This window comes from Lynx rufus, unplaced genomic scaffold (assembly GCF_022079265.1).
Source record: "Lynx rufus isolate CCGP_SWC_20201006 ecotype Redwood Valley unplaced genomic scaffold, mLynRuf1.p SCAF_5, whole genome shotgun sequence".
Lineage (NCBI taxonomy): Eukaryota > Metazoa > Chordata > Mammalia > Carnivora > Felidae > Lynx > Lynx rufus.
In genome coordinates, this window is record NW_025814867.1 from 99,244,012 (window position 1) to 99,262,244 (window position 18,233).

Here is an 18,233-nt window from a genome sequence, read left to right on the forward strand (position 1 = left end):
TTGTGATTAATTGTTTTATATAATTAGGGGTTCCGTATTCAGCACATAGACATTTATAATCATTAGTTCTTCCTGATGGATAGACCATGTAATTATTATCTAACGCCCTTCTTCATCTCTTGTTACAGCCTTTAATTTAAAGTCTAGTTTGTGTGATATAAGTATGGCTACTCCAGCTTTCTTTTGACTTCCAGTAGCATGATAGATAGTTCTCCATCCCTTCACTTTCAATCTGAAGGTGTCCTCAGATAAAATGAGTTTCTTGTAGACCGAAAATAGATGGGTCTTGTTTTTTTTCTCCATTCTGATACCCTATGTCTTTTGGTTGGCGCATTTAGTCCATTTACATTCAGTGTTATTACAGAAAGATATGGGTTTAGAGTCATTGTGATATCTGAAGGTTTCATGCTTGTAGTGATGTCTCTGGTACTTTGTGGTCCTTGCAACATGTCACTCACAGAGTTCCCCTTAGGATCTCTTTAGGGATGGTTTAGTGGTGCTGAATTCCTTCTGTTTTTGTTTGGGAAAACCTTTGTCTCTCCTTCTTTTCTGAATGACAGACTTGCTGGATAAAGGATTCTCGGCTGCATATTTTTTTCTGTTCATCACATTGAAGATTTCCTGCCATTGTTTTCTGGCCTGCCAAGTTTCAGTAGATAGGTCTGCTACTAACCTTATGTGTGTACCTTTGTATGTTAGGACCTGTTTATCCCTAGCTGCCTTCAGAGTTCTCTCTTTATCCTTGTATTTTGCCAGTTTCACTATGATATTTAGTGCAGAAGATTGATTCATGTTACGTCTGAAGAAAGTTCTCTGTGCCTCTCGGATTTCAATGACTGTTTCCTTACCCAGATCAGGAAAGTTCTCAGCTATAATTTGTTCAAGTACACCTTCAGCCCCTTTCTCTCTCTCTTCTTCTGGAATTCCTATGATACGGATATTGTTCCATTTGATTGGATCACTTTCTCTAAGTCTCCCTTCATACTCCTGGATTTTTCTTATCTCTCTTTTTCTCAGCTTCCTCTTTTTCCATAATTTTATCTTCTAATTCACCTATTCTCTCCTCTCCCTCTTCATTCCGTGCTATGGCCGCCTGCATTTTATTTTGCACCTCATTTATAGCATTTTTTAGCATTTATAGCATTTATAGCATTATAGCATTTAGTATGCACCTCATGACTATTTTTTATTCCCTAGGTTTCTGTAGCAATAGATTCTCTGCTGTCCTCTATGCTTTTTTTAAGTGCAGCGATTAATTTTATGACTATTATTCTAAATTCTTCTTCCGTTATATTGCTTAAATCAGTTTTGATTAATTTGTTAGCTGTCGCTACTTCCTGGAGTTTCTTTTGAGGAGAATTCTTCCATTTCATCATTTTGGCTAGTCCCTGTGGTAGCTCTAAACTGCAGGACACCTCCCCTGTGCTGTCTGGAGAAACTTGTGTTGGTGGGTGGGGCCACAGTTGGACTGGTGTGTACCTTCTCTTCCCCTCTCCCAGGGGCAGGACTCACTGTGGAGTGGTGTGGCCCCTGTCTGGGCTGCTTGCACACTGCCAGGCTTGTGGTGCTGCTTTGATGGGATCTGGACAGGGTGTATTAGATGGGGTGGATCCACAAGGTGCACAGGGGTGGAAGGGGCAGTCTTAGCTAGCTTTGCCGTCAGTGGTCCCTGTGGGAGAGGCCCTGCAGCACAAGGAGGGAGGCAGGCCCATCGGAGGAATGAATCCTCAGAAGCACAATGTTGGGTGTTTGCGCAGTGCAAGCAAGTTTGGCGTTGGGAACTGGTTCCCTTTGGAATTTCAGCTGGGGTATGGGAGAGGGAAATGGTATTTGCCAGTGCCTTTGTTCCCCCGCTGAGCTCTCTCCTTCTGGTACTCAACTACTCTCCTTCCTGGTATTCTCTCCGTGAGCAGAGCTGTTGACTTTTAACATTCCAGGTGTTAAGTCCCACTGGCTGTCAGAACTCAGGCAGTCCAGCCCCTCTGCTTTTGCAAGCCAGATTTCAGGAGCTTGCCTTGCCCTGTGGGCTGCCCCTCCACCACCCCAGCTCCCTCCCGCCAGCCTGTATAGCACGCACCGCCTCTCGCCGTTCCTACCCTCTTCCGTGGGTCTCTTGTCTACGCTTGGCTCCAGAGAGTCCGTTCTGCTACTCTTCCGGCAGTTTTTGTAGTTATTTAGGCCAGTGTGGGTGGAATCTAAGTGATCAGCAGGATGCAGTGAGCCCAGCGACCTCCTACATTGCTATCTTTCTCTCTTGTGTCTAGATTGTTTTTCTAGCTGTTCCTTTAAGATAATTCTTGTTTCATCTATCATGTCTGATCCATCATCATAGAGGAATGTTTTTTGAGCACAATTGCCAGTCATCCAACCTGAAATTTCATGGTCTAGCTAGAGATGATGGACATGTATCATGTCTTGAACTGAACTGCATTACACTGAAATCCATTTTATTAAAACAGCGTAAATTAATGTGGAGCACGCTATTCTACAAGTCAGAAGATCAGAGTTCTGTTTCCACCTCTGCCACTTAATAGGCACATAAACTTTGCTAGTCATGTAAATCTCCCTAAGCCTCAGTTATATTGTCTGTTAAAAGAGTATTAATACCAATTAACAACAATAAAACATATCTAGTCTGCCTCACAACGTTAATGTGATGGTCAAAGTCAACAAATGGTCATTACTGTCATGGCTAAATTAAAAATTACTAACATTTCAAGTTTTTTTGGAAATAACATATTATATATCCCACTTCCCTGTGGCCAGTATTTAGGTATGTGTGGTATTTGTAAAACTAAAAAGAAAATGTTGGTATGTAAAAAGGGTTCTTCAAAGAGGCGAGCCTTACAGTCATCAGGCTGGCTTAGATTTGTTCTTATAAGCTTAATTCTTAGTCCTCGAGGTGCTTCAAAGTGGTCCACCATTCACAGAAGTGCTGGATTTTGAGTTTTACTTTAATGCTTGAAAGGCTTGTTCTTAAGAATGTAAAAAAAAATCTCCTCTATTTTGTTATAATGTTCTTGGTTCAGAGGTGGTAATTATACAGGTAAGTTTTCTAAGACTGCCTGGAGAAGTGCCTTTTGTTTTTGAAGTATAACATTCAGTGTTATATGAGTTTCAGGTAAACAATATAATGATTCATCAAATCTGTACATTACTCAGTGCTCACCACAATACGTGTAGTCACCATTTGTTACTAAACAACATTACTACAATCTTACTATATTCCCTACATTGTACTTTTCATTTATGTGACTTACTTATTTTCTAAATAGAGGTTTGTACCTCTTAATCCTTTTATCAATTTCACCCATCTCCCCACCCCACCTCTGGCAACCACCAGTTTGTTCTCTGTATTTAAGAGTATGGGTTTTTTTGTTTGTTTGTTTCTCTGTTTGTTTTGTTTCTTAAATTCCACATACGAGTGAAATCATATGCTATTTGTCTTTCTCCGTCTTATTTCACTTAGCATAATATACTCTACGGCCATCCATGTTGTCCCAAATGGCAAGATCTCATGCTTTTTATGGATGAATAATATTTCATTGTATGCATATACCACCTATTTATCCATTCATCTGTGGATGGACATTTGGGTTGCTTCCATATCAAGATTGTAAATGATGCTGCAATAAACATAGGGGTGCATATGTCTTTTCAAATTAGTGTTTTCATTTATTCATGAGTGGTATTATTGGGTCATATGCTAATTCTATTGTTAATTTTTTGAGGAGCCTCCATACTGTTTTCCATAGTGGTTGCACCAATTTATGTTTCTACCAACAGTATACAAGTGTTCCTACTTCTCCACATTCTTGCCAACACTTGTTATTTCTTGTCTTTCTGTTACTAGCCATTCTGATAGGCATAAGATGATATTTCATTGTAGTTTTGATTTGTATTTCCCTGATCATTAGTGATGTTGAGAATCTTTTCGTGTGTCTGTTGGCCATATGTATGTTTCCTTTAGAAGAATGTCTATTCAGGTTCTCTGCCCTTTTTTTAATTGGATTTTTTTTCATGTCATATAAGTTCCTTATATAGTTTGGATGTTAACTCCTTATTGCATATATCATTTACAAATATCTTCTCCCATTCACTGGATTGCCTTTCAGTTTTGTTGCTGGTTTCCTTTGCTGTGCAAAAGCTTTTTATTTTGGTGTGGTTCCAACAGTTTATTTTTGCTCTTGTTTCCCTTACCTTAGGAGATAAATCTAGAAATATGTTTCTATGGCTGATGTCAAAGAAATTATTGCCTGTATTTTCTTTATTTTTTTTTAAGTTTTTTAAGTTTATTTATTTATTTTTGAGAGAGAGAGAGAGAACAAGCAGGGGATGGGCAGAGAGAGGGTGAGAGAGAATCCCAAGCAGGCTCCATGCTGTCAGCACTGAGTCCCCTGTGGGGCTCAAACTCATGAACTGTTAGATCATGATCTGAGCCAAAACTAAGAGTTGGACACTTAACCAACTGAGCCACCCAGACACCCCTGCCTATGTTTTCTTTTAGAAATTTTATGGTTTAAGGTCTTACATTTAGGTCTCTAATCCATTTTGAGTTCATTTTTATCTATGGTATATGAAAGTGGTCTAGTTTCATTCTTTTGCATGTAGCTGTCCAATTTTCCAGCATCATTTGTTGAAGAGACTACCTTTTTCCCCATTGTAGATTCCTGCATCATTTATCATAGATTGACTCTATAAGTGTGTGGGTTTATTTCTGGGTTTTCAATTCTGCCCATTGATCTACATGTCCGTTTTTGTGCTAGTACCATACCGTTTTGATTACTACAGCTTTGTAGTATATCATGAAATCTGGGAGTGTGATACCTCCAGTGTTGTTATTTTTTCTTAAGATTGCTTTAGCTATTTGGGGTCTTTTGTGATTCCATACAAATTTTAGAATTATTTGTTGTAGTTCTGTGAAAAATGCTTTTCATATTTTGATAGGGATTGTATTAGATTTGTGGATTGCTTTGGGTAATGTGGATATTTTTAACAATACTAATTCTTCCAATCCATGAGCATGGACTATCTTTCCATTTATTTGTGTCTTCTTCAATTTGTGTCACCAATGTTTTATAGTTTTCAGAGTACAAGTATTCACTTCTTTGGTTAAGTTTTGCTAGGTATTTTATTTTTGTTGGTGCAATTGTAAATGAGATTGTTTTCTTAATTTCTCTTTCTGCTACTTCATTATTAGGATATGGAAATGCAACAAATTTTTGTATATTAATTTTTTTATTTTGCAACTTTACAAAATTAACTGACCAGTTCTAGTAATTCTTTGATGGTGTCCTTAGGGTTTTTTCTATGTACAGTATCATGTCATCTACAAATAGTGACAATTTTACTTGTTCCTTACCAATATGGATGCATTTTTCTTTCTTTTTCTTGTCTGATTGCTGTGGCTATGACTTCTAGTATTATGTTGAATAAAAGTAGTGAAAGTGGACATCCTTGTCTTGTTGCTGATCTCAGAAGAAGAGCTTTCAGTTTTTCACCATCGAGTTATGATGTTAGCTGTGGGTTTTTTATATAAGGCCTTTATTATGTTGAGGTATGTTATCTATAAACCTATTTTGTTGGGAGATTTTTTATCAGGAATGGTTGTTGAATTTTGTCAAATGCTTTTTCTGCATCTATTGGGATGATCATATAGTGTGAATTCTTTCTCTAATTAATGTGATATATGACATTGATTTCCAAATATTGAACCACCCTTGCACCCCAAGAATAAATTCTACTTGATTATGGTGAATAATTTTTTCAATGTATTGTTGAATTTGGTTTGCTAATATCTTATTGATTTCTGTGTCTATGTTCATCAGAGATATTGGCCTGTGGCAGTAGTAGTAGTTTTCATTGTTATTATTGTGATTTTTGTCTGGTTTTAATGTCAGGGTAATGCTGGCTTTATAGGCTGTACCTAGAAGCTTTCCTTCCTCATATATTTTGGAAGATTTGGAAAAGAATAGGTATTAACTCTTCTTTCAATATTCAGTAGAATTAACCTACGAATCCATCTGGGCCTGGACTTTTGTTTTTTGATGACTCATTCAATTTCATTGCTAATAATTAGTCTTCATATTTTCTATTCTTCAGTTTTAGAAAGTTATATGCTTCTAGGAATTTATTAATTTCTTCTAGGTTGTCTAATTTCTTGGCGTATAATTTTCCATAATATTCTCTTATAACTCTTATATTTCTGTAGGTCAGTTGTTATTTCTCCTCCTTCATTTCTGATTTTATTTATTGAGTCTTCTCTTTTTTCTTGATTAGTCTAGCTAAATGTTTATCACTTTTGTTTATCTTTTCAAAAACCAGGTCCTGGTTTAATGATCTTTTATTGTTGTTTGCTTTGTTTTGTTTGTCTCTATTTCATTTACTTTTACTCTAATCTTTATTATTTCATTCCTTTCACTAGCTTTTGGCTTTGTTCTTTTTCTAACTCCTTTAGGTGTAAGATTAGGTTGTTTATTTGAGCTTTGTCTTGTTTCTTGAGTAGGCCTCTACCACTATAAACTTCCTTCTTAGAAATGCTTTTGCTGCATTCCAAAGATTTTGGACTGTTTTTTTCATTTTCATGAGTCCCCATGTATTTTTTTTTTTTACTGCTTCTTTGATTTCTCAGTTGATCCATTCATTATTGAGTACATGTTATTTAACCTCCATATATTTATGTTCTTTCTAATATTTTCTTGTAATTTATTTCCAGTTTCATACCACTTTGGTCAAAAAAGATGCATGATATGATTTCCATCTTTTTAAATTTATTGAGATTTTTTTTGTGGCATAACATGTGATTTATCCTGGAGAATATTCCATTTGTACTTGAAAAGAATGTGTATTCCATTTTGAGATGGAATATTTTTTATATATCTGTTAGGTTCATCTGGTCTAATGTGTCATTCAAAGCTACTGTTTCCTTATTGATGCTCTATCTGTGTCATGTATCCATTGATGTGAGTTGGCTGTTAAAGTTCCTGAATAATACAGAATTACTGTCAATTTGGAGAAGTATATTTTGATTTTTTTTAACCTGTATATTTATGCAAAGTAACTCTTAATAGCCTTTGGACCATCTTGTTACCTAATTGTATACAGGATTAGGGTGGCATGTGCCTATAGGCTCTTGTAAGAACATTTTGAAAACAAAGAGTGGGGAAACAGCTCGTAATGAGGGAGCAATGGCTCCTGTGGCTTGAGGTAGGGGCCACAACTTGGCTTAGATAAGTGGATCAGGAACAAAGGAAGTATCCTGGAATCTCTTGGTGTGCTATGATATTGCAATTCAGGGTCATGACATTGCCTGCACAAGAAATAACAGTAATAATGTGGCCAAAATACAGAAGAAATATAGGCCAAACTGTAGTTTAGCCATAAGTAGGCAACCGTAAATGTGTCTCAGCCAATGGAATTTGAGTTTCCATCTGGGAAGGGCAGTTATGTGTGTGTGTTCCTGACCAGAGAATGAGCTTTTACTGTCTAGGTTTTGGCTGAGTACAAGCCTTCAGGAAGAACTTCCCCTGGGTGGTGGGAAGAGAACAGCAGAACTTAGCCCTACAGGCTAGCCGAGGGATACCAGAGGTCGCATCCATACTGTCTTCCTCTTTTGGAGAAGCTAAATTGGAAACAGCCTAAAAGTTAGACAAAAGAGTAACTTAGTAGAGAATAGGAATAATCCTGTATATAATTAGATAACAAAATTTTTATTTTGGCTTTTTGCTAAGGATACCTGTCAAGGGACAGAAATCATATTTCAAACTGGGTTGTCATTTTGTTTCCTTCTGTTTTTTTTATTAGGCCCATTCAAAGAAAATGCACATGAACAAATGCATCCTCTCTCTTCGAGATCTTAAAGTGGCTGTTATTGAGGAAATACAGTGCCTGGTGCAAGAACTGAAGAGCATTCAGTCAACTCTTCACATATCCAAGCACATCCCTATTCCTGAAGTCCCTCAGATACACCCAGAAGAAGTTCCAGAAAAGAGATTTCACTATGATGAGGAAATTCTCCTAAATTTTAAGCAAGAGCGTATGACGATTCAGGATGAAAAGCCCTCTGAACTGGAACAGAGACGGTCTACAGGCGCAGGTGGAGGATTTCTCAAACTCTCTTCTGGAAAGGATGGTGATTTGACAACAAGAGATTCATTGTCTAGATCATCAAGGGCATTATCACTCATTGGAGATACTCCAAAGTTAATGGAATTTGAAAAAGCAGATCCAATTGATCTAGAGCTGGAGATTATGAAGAGAGACGAGATTAAGCATGTGTACATGCAAGAGTATTTGACCAACAGGGTAAGGGGTGAAACTGTGCCTTTTAAAGCTGAAAGAGAGGAGAAGGGAAGAACTAGATCTATTGTGTGTGTGTGTGTGTGTGTGTGTGTGTGTGTGTGTGTGTGTGTACACACTCTCTATAATAATCTTTCTCACTGACCAGCCCACTGAAGGCTTGGCTTCCTCCCCATCTCTGGCCTTCTGGAAACCATTGCCCTCTGCCCAAGAACATTGGAGCTTTTAAACCTTTTGCTTTCTGCAAAGCTAAGAATTAAGAGCAAATCCATGTTAATCAGCATCTAACTCAAGTCTTGGTAAAGGGCAAGTGATGGAGCAGCTTTCCGATGATGGATGGAACACAATTTAAAAACTTTCCAGAGAAAATGGGACTCCCTCTGGTTTTTACATCCTTCTCTTTCTCTAATGTGTGATTTGCCTCATTAGTGGGAGTGTTCATGGTGATGACTGGCTTCAAAATGTTCTGGAGCTGGAATGGCACCTATTTTTTTTCCTAGGAAACCAGATCAGGTTGGGGCCAGTTGTATAGGAGGTGCTCTAAATCTGGAAGGAAAAGGACCTTTCCCAGATAGACAGCTCTCTGCTGCCAGCAGCGTAGAATTTTGTTCCTAAATGTCTGTCCAGCTCCACCCTGTGAAGGCACCCCCGAAAGTTTCCCAAACGTATTCTTCACCCAATATCTGTACTTCATCCAGCCTTACTCTTCCTCCCTCTCCCTGCTTCTGTTCCGCACCCCATTCTCAGTTTTATATTTGCTTTTTCCTTTGTTATCTCTTTCTACTTGCATTGCTTTCCTTTCAAATGTGAGTCATCATTCAAAACTCATCACAGTTCCAAATCTTCTCCAGAACCTTCTGTCCACATTACATACTCCTCTTTTTTCTAAGCTCCAAGTGCACCTATAAGTAGCACCTCAGGTTTTGCACTTATTTTTCTTGCTGTTTTATGTGTATTCTTTGTTTTATTGAAGTATAATGAACACACAATATTATATTAGTTTCAGGGGTACAATATAATGATTCAACAATTCTGTACATAACTCAGTGCTCAAATGTGTTATTTTTGTCTTGCAAATTAGATTTCACAGCTCTTGAGAGAAAGGCCACATATAATCATCTTTTGATTTGCCTACAGTGTCTAGGAAATGCCAGACCTATGGTAGATATTCAATAAAGAGTTTGATTGATTTCATTGTAGCTAATGTATTAATGGTATTAACATATGCATTGGACATTCTTTGCGCAGGAATAGTGGTAGTTAGGTAGTAGGGATGTAACAGTACTCTAGCCAGACATATTCTCTATCCTAATTAAGCTTATAGACTATCAGATAAGTGACAGCAAAACAAGTGTGAACCTCACAAACTTAAACACCTATGTGTTTAAGTGGTACAGTTCCAGAATGGTGTTACACTAAAATAAATACAGTCCTGCCTTGAAATAAATATCAAAATAATTCAAATTTGTTGAACAAACATTAAAGAGGAGCCCACTTAATCTACAACCATAGATAATTAAAAGGTTTCTTCTTTTTTTTTTTTTTTAATTTTTTTTTTTTCAACGTTTATTTATTTTTTTGGGACAGAGAGAGACGGAGCATGAACGGGGGAAGGGCAGAGAGAGAGGGAGACACAGAATCGGAAACAGGCTCCAGGCTCCGAGCCATCAGCCCAGAGCCTGACGCGGGGCTCGAACTCGCGGACCGCGAGATCGTGACCTGGCTGAAGTCGGACGCTTAACCGACTGCGCCACCCAGGCGCCCCTGTTTCTTCTTTTTTTTTAAAGTTTATTCATTTATTCTTTCTGAGAGAGAGCACAAGTAGGGAAGGGGCACAGAGAGAGGGAGACACAGAATCTGAAGCAGGGTCCAGGCTCTGAGCTGTCAGCACAGAGCCCGACGCGGGGCTCAAACTCACGAACTGGGAGATCATGACATGAGCCGAAGTCAGACACCCAACTGACTGAGCCACCCAGATACGCCTCTTTTTTTTTTTTAAGCTCTCAAATTCTCTAGCAGTAGTTTCACTGTTCCCAAACTACAGATCTCTTAATTTTTTTCAGCCATATGCTGGGCCCTCACTCATTACAGGTTTTTGACTGTTGAGGATCCCCATGATTCACAGACTGATGAAAAACATGGAATGGTTTGTCTTCTACCTATGGTACTAGTTTCCTCAGGAGAACCAGACCTTGGGACTCTCTCTTGATGTCTTCCTCTCCTTCGGGATGGGGTGAGGAGGAAACTGTGCCAAGATCAGCAAAACCAAGCATTTAAAATCATTGGGATGGCCGTGGGATAAGGTTTAGACCAGGGCTTGGGGAGTACTTTGTTCTCAGCCCAACTCTATAAAATTAAATCACCTTTAAAATGTTTGAAAATTTTCAGAATAAGAAGTTGAGGGAAATATTTGGTGCTTCCTGTATGAGAGGCACTGTAGAGATACTGTCGGGTAAAGTGGAGGCAGATATAAACACTATGCACAAGGAGCTCATAGTCTCCAATTTAAACCATACAGTACAGCAAGAAGGGCATTCTCAATTAATGGCTTAATCAATGGTAAAGAAACAGCTGGAAGGACTATAGTTACAGAATCCCTACTACTTAAGTTGATTTGTAAGACTTACACATACATGCCACATGAGCCCATATAATTATTTCTCCATAATAAGGGTATAATGAGAAAATGCTTTTACCTAAACAAACTGGTATTTTTAGGTAGTTTTAAAAATACAGTTACCTGGTCTTAACTTTTCATATACCCTCAAATCTTTTTCCACCTCAGATCAAAGAACTGATTGTCACCTTTGATGCAGAGCTTCGTCTTCTGAGGCATCAGAAACTGAAACTAGATATTCAGATGAAATTATCTGACCTTCACCATGTCACATTATTTCAAGAAATGCTTCTCCTCAAGAATTTTGAAAAACAGGAGAACATACTTCAAGAGCGTGTTAATTCATTAGACAAAGAAGAACAGGATATGCAAGTATGAACGGACAGGAGAGTGCTGGCTGGCTGTATCCTCTAGTTACGGAGGGGACTTGATTCTTCTTTTCCTTCTTCATCTTCTCAGCTTAATTCCCTCCAATGTTCTAATCCTCCTCTCTTGTCTTTTCTCCCTCCAAATGTTTGTGAATTGTAACCTTACATTGTAATATACCTTGTTCTCTGAGCCTGGTTTATCAGAAATACTCTATCATTTGTTCCTGTTTTTGTTCATTTAGTGGAAAATAAATGAAACTCTTAAAGAGATGGAAGAGAAAAAGAATGAAATCACCAAGCTCCAGGACCAAGAAAAAGCACTCTATGCTGGTTTCCAAGCAGCTCTTGGAGAAAACAATAAATTTACTAATTTTCTCATGAAAGTCCTGAAGAAGAGGATTAAACGGGTGAAGAAAAAGGAGGTTGAAGGAGATGCCGGTTTGAATTTCTTTCTAACATATGATCTTATCTTTTTTCTCGTTAGTATGAAATGGAGAGGTAGCTAAGGACATATTTCTCACCTTTTATTCACTACAACATAGAGGTGCTCTGAGGTTGAAGAAGAGATTATAAACCTGTAGGTCTCTAACCATCTGGAGTTAACTTGTGTGTGTGTATCTGGTGCAAGGCAGCTTTAGGGTAGTTTCATTTAATAAGCACATCTTCTCATTTCCCAATTGATTGTCATCTTTGATAAAATATCTCTTCATGTCTTTTGCCCATGTTTGAATGGGATTTTTGCTTTTGTATTCTTGAAGTTCAGGAGTTCTTTGTTATGGTCTGGATACTAGTCCTGTGTCAGATGCTTTGCAGATATTTTTTTCCAGTCTGCAGCTTGTTCTTTTCATTCCCTCAACAGGGTCTTGGACAGAACAAAAGTTTTATTTTTTGTTGAGGTCCAATTTATCAATTTTTCTTTTTTTTTGGATCTTGTTTTTGTGTCAAAGTCTAGGAATTCATGGCCTAGCCCTGGGTCCCGAGGATTCTCTCCTATCTGTTTCTAAAATTTTTATAGTTTTACATGAAAGTCTGTGATCCATTTGGGCTTAATTTTTATATAAGGCATGAGACTTAGGCCAAGGTCTTTTTTTGCCTACTGTGAATGTCCAATTGCTCTAGCACCACTTGTTGGAAAAGCTTTCTCCCATTGAATTGCTTTTGATCTTTGTCAAAAATCACTTGGGTGTATTTGTGTGGATCTATTTCTGCGTGTTTGGCTCTGTTGATCAATTTGTCTCCTCTTCACCAATACTACAGTCTTAATTACAGAGGCCATTGAGTTCTGAAGTCAGGTAGACTAATTCCTTCCATTTTATTCATCTTCTTCAATATTATTTTAGCTATTCTATTTCCTGTAACTTCCCATATGTTAGAATATTTTTTTATATCTACAAAAAATCTTGGTGGAATTTTGACAGCAATTGTATTAAACCTTTATATCAGTTTGGAGAGAACCTGCATCCTTACTACGTTGAATCATCCAGTGAATGAGCACAGTGTGTATTTAAAACTTTGATTTCTCTCATCAGCATTGCATCATTTTCAACATAAAACTCATGTTCATGTTCTGTTAGATTTATACCTAAGTATTTCCTTTTTTAAAAGTGATTTTAAGTGCTATTTATTTTTTTTAGCAGTAGAAATATTAAAATCTCATACAAAATCCTAGAAAATGAAATAAGTGGCATACTAATAATATACATTAGTACAATTTTATAATGCTGTTTTATTTTTATTTATTTATTTTTAACGTTTATTTATTTTTGAGACAGAGAGAGACAGAGCATGAACGGGGGAGGGTCAGAGAGAGAGGGAGACACAGAATCTGAAACAGGCTCCAGGCTCTGAGCAGTCAGCACAGAGCCCGACACAGGGCTCGAACTCACGGACCGCAAGATCGTGACCTGAGCTGAAGTCGGACGCTCAACCGACTGAGCCACCCAGGCGCCCCAATGCTGTTTTATTTTTAATCTTGGTGTCACATGTTCACACTGGCATATAGAAATACAGTTGCTTTTTAGATATTGATCACCTAACTTGTGACATCACTTAGTCTAGGAGTTTTTGATAGATTCCTTGGGATTTTCTATGTAGACAATAATTTCATCTGCAAATATGTTCAGTTTTATTTCTTTATTTCTGATCTTTATGCCCATTTTCTTTTATTGCCTCATTGCACTGATTAGAACATCCAGTTTTATATTTAAGTAGAGTGCCAAGAGCTGACATCCTTACCTTATTTCTAATCTGAGGTGGACAACATTCAATCTTTCACCATTAAGTATGCTACCTGTAGGTATTTCATAGATACTCTATCAAGTTGAGGAAGTTCCCCTCTGTTCCTAGTTTTCATTATGAATGAGTATTGATTTTTTTCAGATGTTTTTCTGCATTGGTTGATGATTATGTGATTTTTTTTCTTTAGCCTGTGAATATGGTGGGTTATATGGGCTGATTACTGATTATTGAACCAGACTTACACCCTTGAAATATCCTCTCCCTATGTTCCATAATTCTTTTTACATATTGTTGAACTCTATTTGCTAATATTTTATTTAAAAATGTTGTGTCTAGGGGCGCCTGGCTAGCTCAGGCAGTAGAGCATGCAACTCTTGCTCTTGGAGTTGTGATGTAAGCCCCACGTTGGGTGTAGAACTTACTTAAAACACACACACACACACACACACACACACACACACACACACACACACAGCAAAAATACCTAAACCCCCCAAAAACAAAAAGAAATTTTATGTGTATATATTCATGTGGATCATTGGTCTGTAGCTTGCTTTGTTTCTCCTTTTTGTACTGTCTTTGTCTGGTTTTAGTATAAGGATAATATTAGCTTCAAAACATGAATCAGGAGGTCTTCTCTTTGATTTTCTAGAAGATAATATGTATGGTGTTAATCATGTAAATGTTTGGCAGTGTTCTCCAGAGAAACTATTTGGACCTATAGATTTCTTTAGGGTAGTTTTAAAATTACAGAGTCAATGTTTTTAATAGTTATAGAACTTTTCAAATGTGGTAATTTGTATTTTTGTATGTATGAAAGTGGTCTGTCTCATCCAAGTTGCCAAATTTATGTGTGTAGGGATGTTCGTTGTATTTCCGTTATCTTTTTTAATGTCTGCAAGGTCATTAGTAATGTCTTTAGTAGTATCACCTGTTGCATTCTTGATATTGGTAGCTTTTTTTTCTTATTTCCCTACTTTTTTAGACTTGCTAGAGGTTTCTCAATTTTATTGATCTTTTTGAGAACAAACCAGCTCTTTGCTGAAGTGATTTCTTTTCTATTTTTCTGCTTTTAATTTTATTGATTTCTGCTCTTATCTTTACTATTACCTTCCTTCTGCTTGCTTTGGATTTATTCTGCACTTCTGTTTTTAGGTTTTAAGGTGAATTATTGATTTAAGACTTTTTCTCTTTTCTAATTTAGTGCTATAATTTCCCTCAACACTGCTTTAGCTGTATTCCACAAATTTTGGTAAGTTTTTTTTTTCATTTTCATTCATGTTAATGCAGTTTTAAAATTTGCATTGATCTTTCCTCTAGGTCCCATGGATTATATAGAAGTATGTTGTTTGGGTCCAAGTGTTTTGAGATTTTCCTGTTATCTTTCTGTTTGTGATTTCTAGTTTGATTCCATTGTGGTCAGAGAACACATTATGCATGATTTCAGTTCTTTTATAGTTGTTGAAATTTGTTTAATGGTCTAACATATGGTCTGTCTTGGTGTGGGTACTTGAAAAGAATGTATATTCTGCTGTTTTGGGTTAAGTCTTCTATTACTGTCAATTAGATCCTATTGGTTAATGATGCTATTAACCAAGTTCTGTAGTCTGTAGTCTGATTTTCTGTATAGTTCTAATCAAATGCTGAGAGAGGCAGTGTTGAAGTCTCCAAATATAATCATGGATTTATCTATTTCTCTTTTCGTTTCTGTCAGTTTTTGCTTCATATTTTGTAGCGCTGTTATTTTTATGCATACACGTTTAGGATTGCTATGTCTTCTTGGTAGATGGACACTTTTATCATTATATAAGGTCTTTCTCTGTCTAGAGTAATTTTTTTTTGCTCTGAAGTCTACTTTATCTCATGTTAATATAGCCACTCTTGCTTGGCCTTGGTTAATATTTGCATGATGTATCTTTTCTTTTACTTTCAATTTAACTATATTATTAGAAGTGAATTTCTAGCAGATAGCATATAGTTAACGTTTTTCACCCACTCTTTGTCTTTTAATTGGTATACTTAAACCATTTACATTTGATGTGTTAGGGCTTAAGTCTGTTGTTTAATTTTTTTTTTTTATTCTCTCTGTTTTCTATCTTCTACATTTTCCTGTCCTCCTATGGGCTACTTGAACATTTTTTAGAATTCCATTTTAATTTTCTCTAGTGTTTTGAGTGTATCTCATTGTGCAACATCTTTAGTGATTGATTTATAAATTGCACTATATATACATAATTTATCCCAGACCACCAGTGTCATCATTTTACCAGTTTAAGTCATGTATAGAATCCTCATCTGCCTTTAAATCCCCCAAATGGAGGAGGGAAGCCTATTATATTTACCTATAGTTTTGCTTATCATATTTATTCTTCCTTGATGTTCCAAGTTCCTTAAAAAAAAGAATTTTCCTTCTGTTTAGAGAATTTCCTTTATCTGCTCTTTTGGGGTAGGTATACTAGTGGCAATTTTTTCCCCCCCTTAATCTGAAAGTGTCTTGATTTCCTCTATTTCAGAAAGACATTTTCCCTGGGTATAGGATTTTAGGTTTACTTTTTTTTTCTTTCTGCATTTGAAAAATATTGTGCTACTTCCTTCTGGCCTCCATGGTTTCTGATGAGAAATAACCTGATATTCAAATTGTTCATCACTTATAGGTGAAGAATCACTTTTCCCTCACTGCCTTCAAGATTTTTTGTCTGTAGTTTCAGAAGATTGGCCATGAGGTGCCTTGGAGTAGATTCTTTGGGTTCATACTGATGGGGCTTCACTCCTTTTATCTGTAGGCTTATGTTTTGCCAAATTTGAGAAGTTTCTAGTCATTGTTTCTTCAAGTGCTTTTGAGAACCCCCTCTTTCTTTACTCCTTTTGGGAATCATGGCATGACTGTTTGACATTTCATTATAGTCCCATAGGTCCCTGAGGCTCTGAGGCTTGGGATTTGTTTTTTTTGTTTGTTTGTTTTGTTTTTTGTTGTTGTTGTTGTTTTAGTCTTCTTTTGTTTTTCAAACTGGCTAATTTCCATTGTTCTCTCTTCAGGTTTACAGACGCTTTCCTGTGTCTCCCTCCATTCTGCTGTTGAGCCCACTCACTAAGTTTCTGTTCTAGTTATTGTATTTTCAGTTCTAAAATTTCCATTTAATTCTTCTTTGTATCTTTTATTTCCTGATACTTTTTATTTCTTTGAACAGGCTTTGTATTTTTTTATTTGCTTAAAGTGTGTTCATTATTGGTCATTGAAGAATTTTCATTATGGCTATTTTAAATATTTTGTCAATTAATTCTAACATTTCTGTCGTCTTAATGTTGACATTTATCCATTGTCTTTTCCCATTCAGATGGAGATCTTCCTGGTTCTTGGTATGATTAGTAACTTTCAATTGAAACCTGGAAACTTTCATATTATGTTAGGAGACTTTGTATCTTACTTAATTCCTCTGTTTTATTTGGCTTTCTCTAACACTGCTCTGACAGAGAAAGGGTATGTGTATATTCCTTATTGCCAGGTGGAGGTACTCGGCCTTCACTGTGACTCAAGGGAAGGAGGATCTCTTTGTTCTGGAGTTCTGATTCTCCATGTAGTCTCTACTGACAACATAGTGGGGATGGCCTTGGTACCTGTGGGCAATGGTGAAAGTCCTGACTCTCCACTAGGGTTCTTCTTCCTCTTCTTCTTCTTCTTCTTCTACTTCTACTACTTCTGCTGCTGCTGCTGCTGCTTCTGCTTCTTCTGCTTCTCCTTCCTCTTCTTATTCTTCCCCTCCTTCTTCTTATTCTTCCCCTCCTTCTCCTTCCTTTTCTTCCTCCTCCCCCTCCTCTCCTCCTCCTCCTCCATTAGGTTTCTTCTAATGTGACCTGTGTGGGAGGAGGAAGTGAGTCTTATTGTTGCCAGGTAAAAGTAGAAATACAGGGTGCCCGTGTGGTCTCCACAGACATCTTGGTGGGGGTTGAAAGCAGGGCTGGTTACCAGCCAGCAGGAACAAATATCCCGGTTCCCTGCTTGGTCTTCTCTGATACCATCCTGGGTGGTGGGAATGTGGGGTACCTGACTGCAGCTTTGCAAGGGTGAATGTCTAGTTTCCCCACTTCACCTTCACTTATGGGGGTGGGAGTGGGACCACAATTTTTTTTCCTGTGGTGTTTATTTAGAGTATTATCTAAAAAATTTGTCTTGTTAGGCTTCCTCTTTCTTGGCTGTTTGGCTAGAGAGAGCAGGCTCTTGTGGGGCCTTTTTATAGTATCTACTGGTGTTTCCAGGCCACTAATTTATTCATTTCTAAGTCTGAAATATAAGAGGAAAAGAAGACCCAAAAAATTCACCACAGTGTTGTTTCTCAGGTCCTGAGGTTCATATTTAGTCTGCCTTCTTTCCATTTTTCAGAATCTTCTGTTTATTTTACATATAATGTCCAAGTTTTAGCTGTATTTTGCAGGAGGAATAGGAAAAAAAATAGACCTAATTCATCTTTCTCAAAGTTGAAATCTATGAAAAGAATTTTAGTCTAATTTTAAACTCTGCTGATTTATTTCATAAAATGGTACAGACCACCTAAAATAATTTTAAGGAGATAATAAATTTAAGAAATCTTCTAGAGAGTATGAGGTGCATGTCTTATTTCTAATTTGATGTTCCATAAAATAGAAATTGGCAATTGGTGATCTATGGCTCAGAAATCGCCTCAAAGTGTTTAAAAAGAAAACAGCATAGAATGGGA

At 37.1% G+C, this 18,233-nt stretch overlaps 1 protein-coding gene across 1 annotated transcript in view; it reads left to right on the top strand.

Moving 5' to 3' along the window:
• The window catches only part of CFAP44 (cilia and flagella associated protein 44), a 146,544-nt gene that overhangs the window by 112,043 nt on the left and 16,268 nt on the right, over nt 1–18,233 (top strand). Inside the window, exons 25-27 of the mRNA XM_047100263.1 lie at nt 7,804–8,304; nt 11,084–11,287; nt 11,526–11,721. Coding sequence (XP_046956219.1) covers nt 7,804–8,304; nt 11,084–11,287; nt 11,526–11,721 — 901 coding nt within the window. The remainder of the gene's footprint in view (nt 1–7,803; nt 8,305–11,083; nt 11,288–11,525; nt 11,722–18,233) is intronic.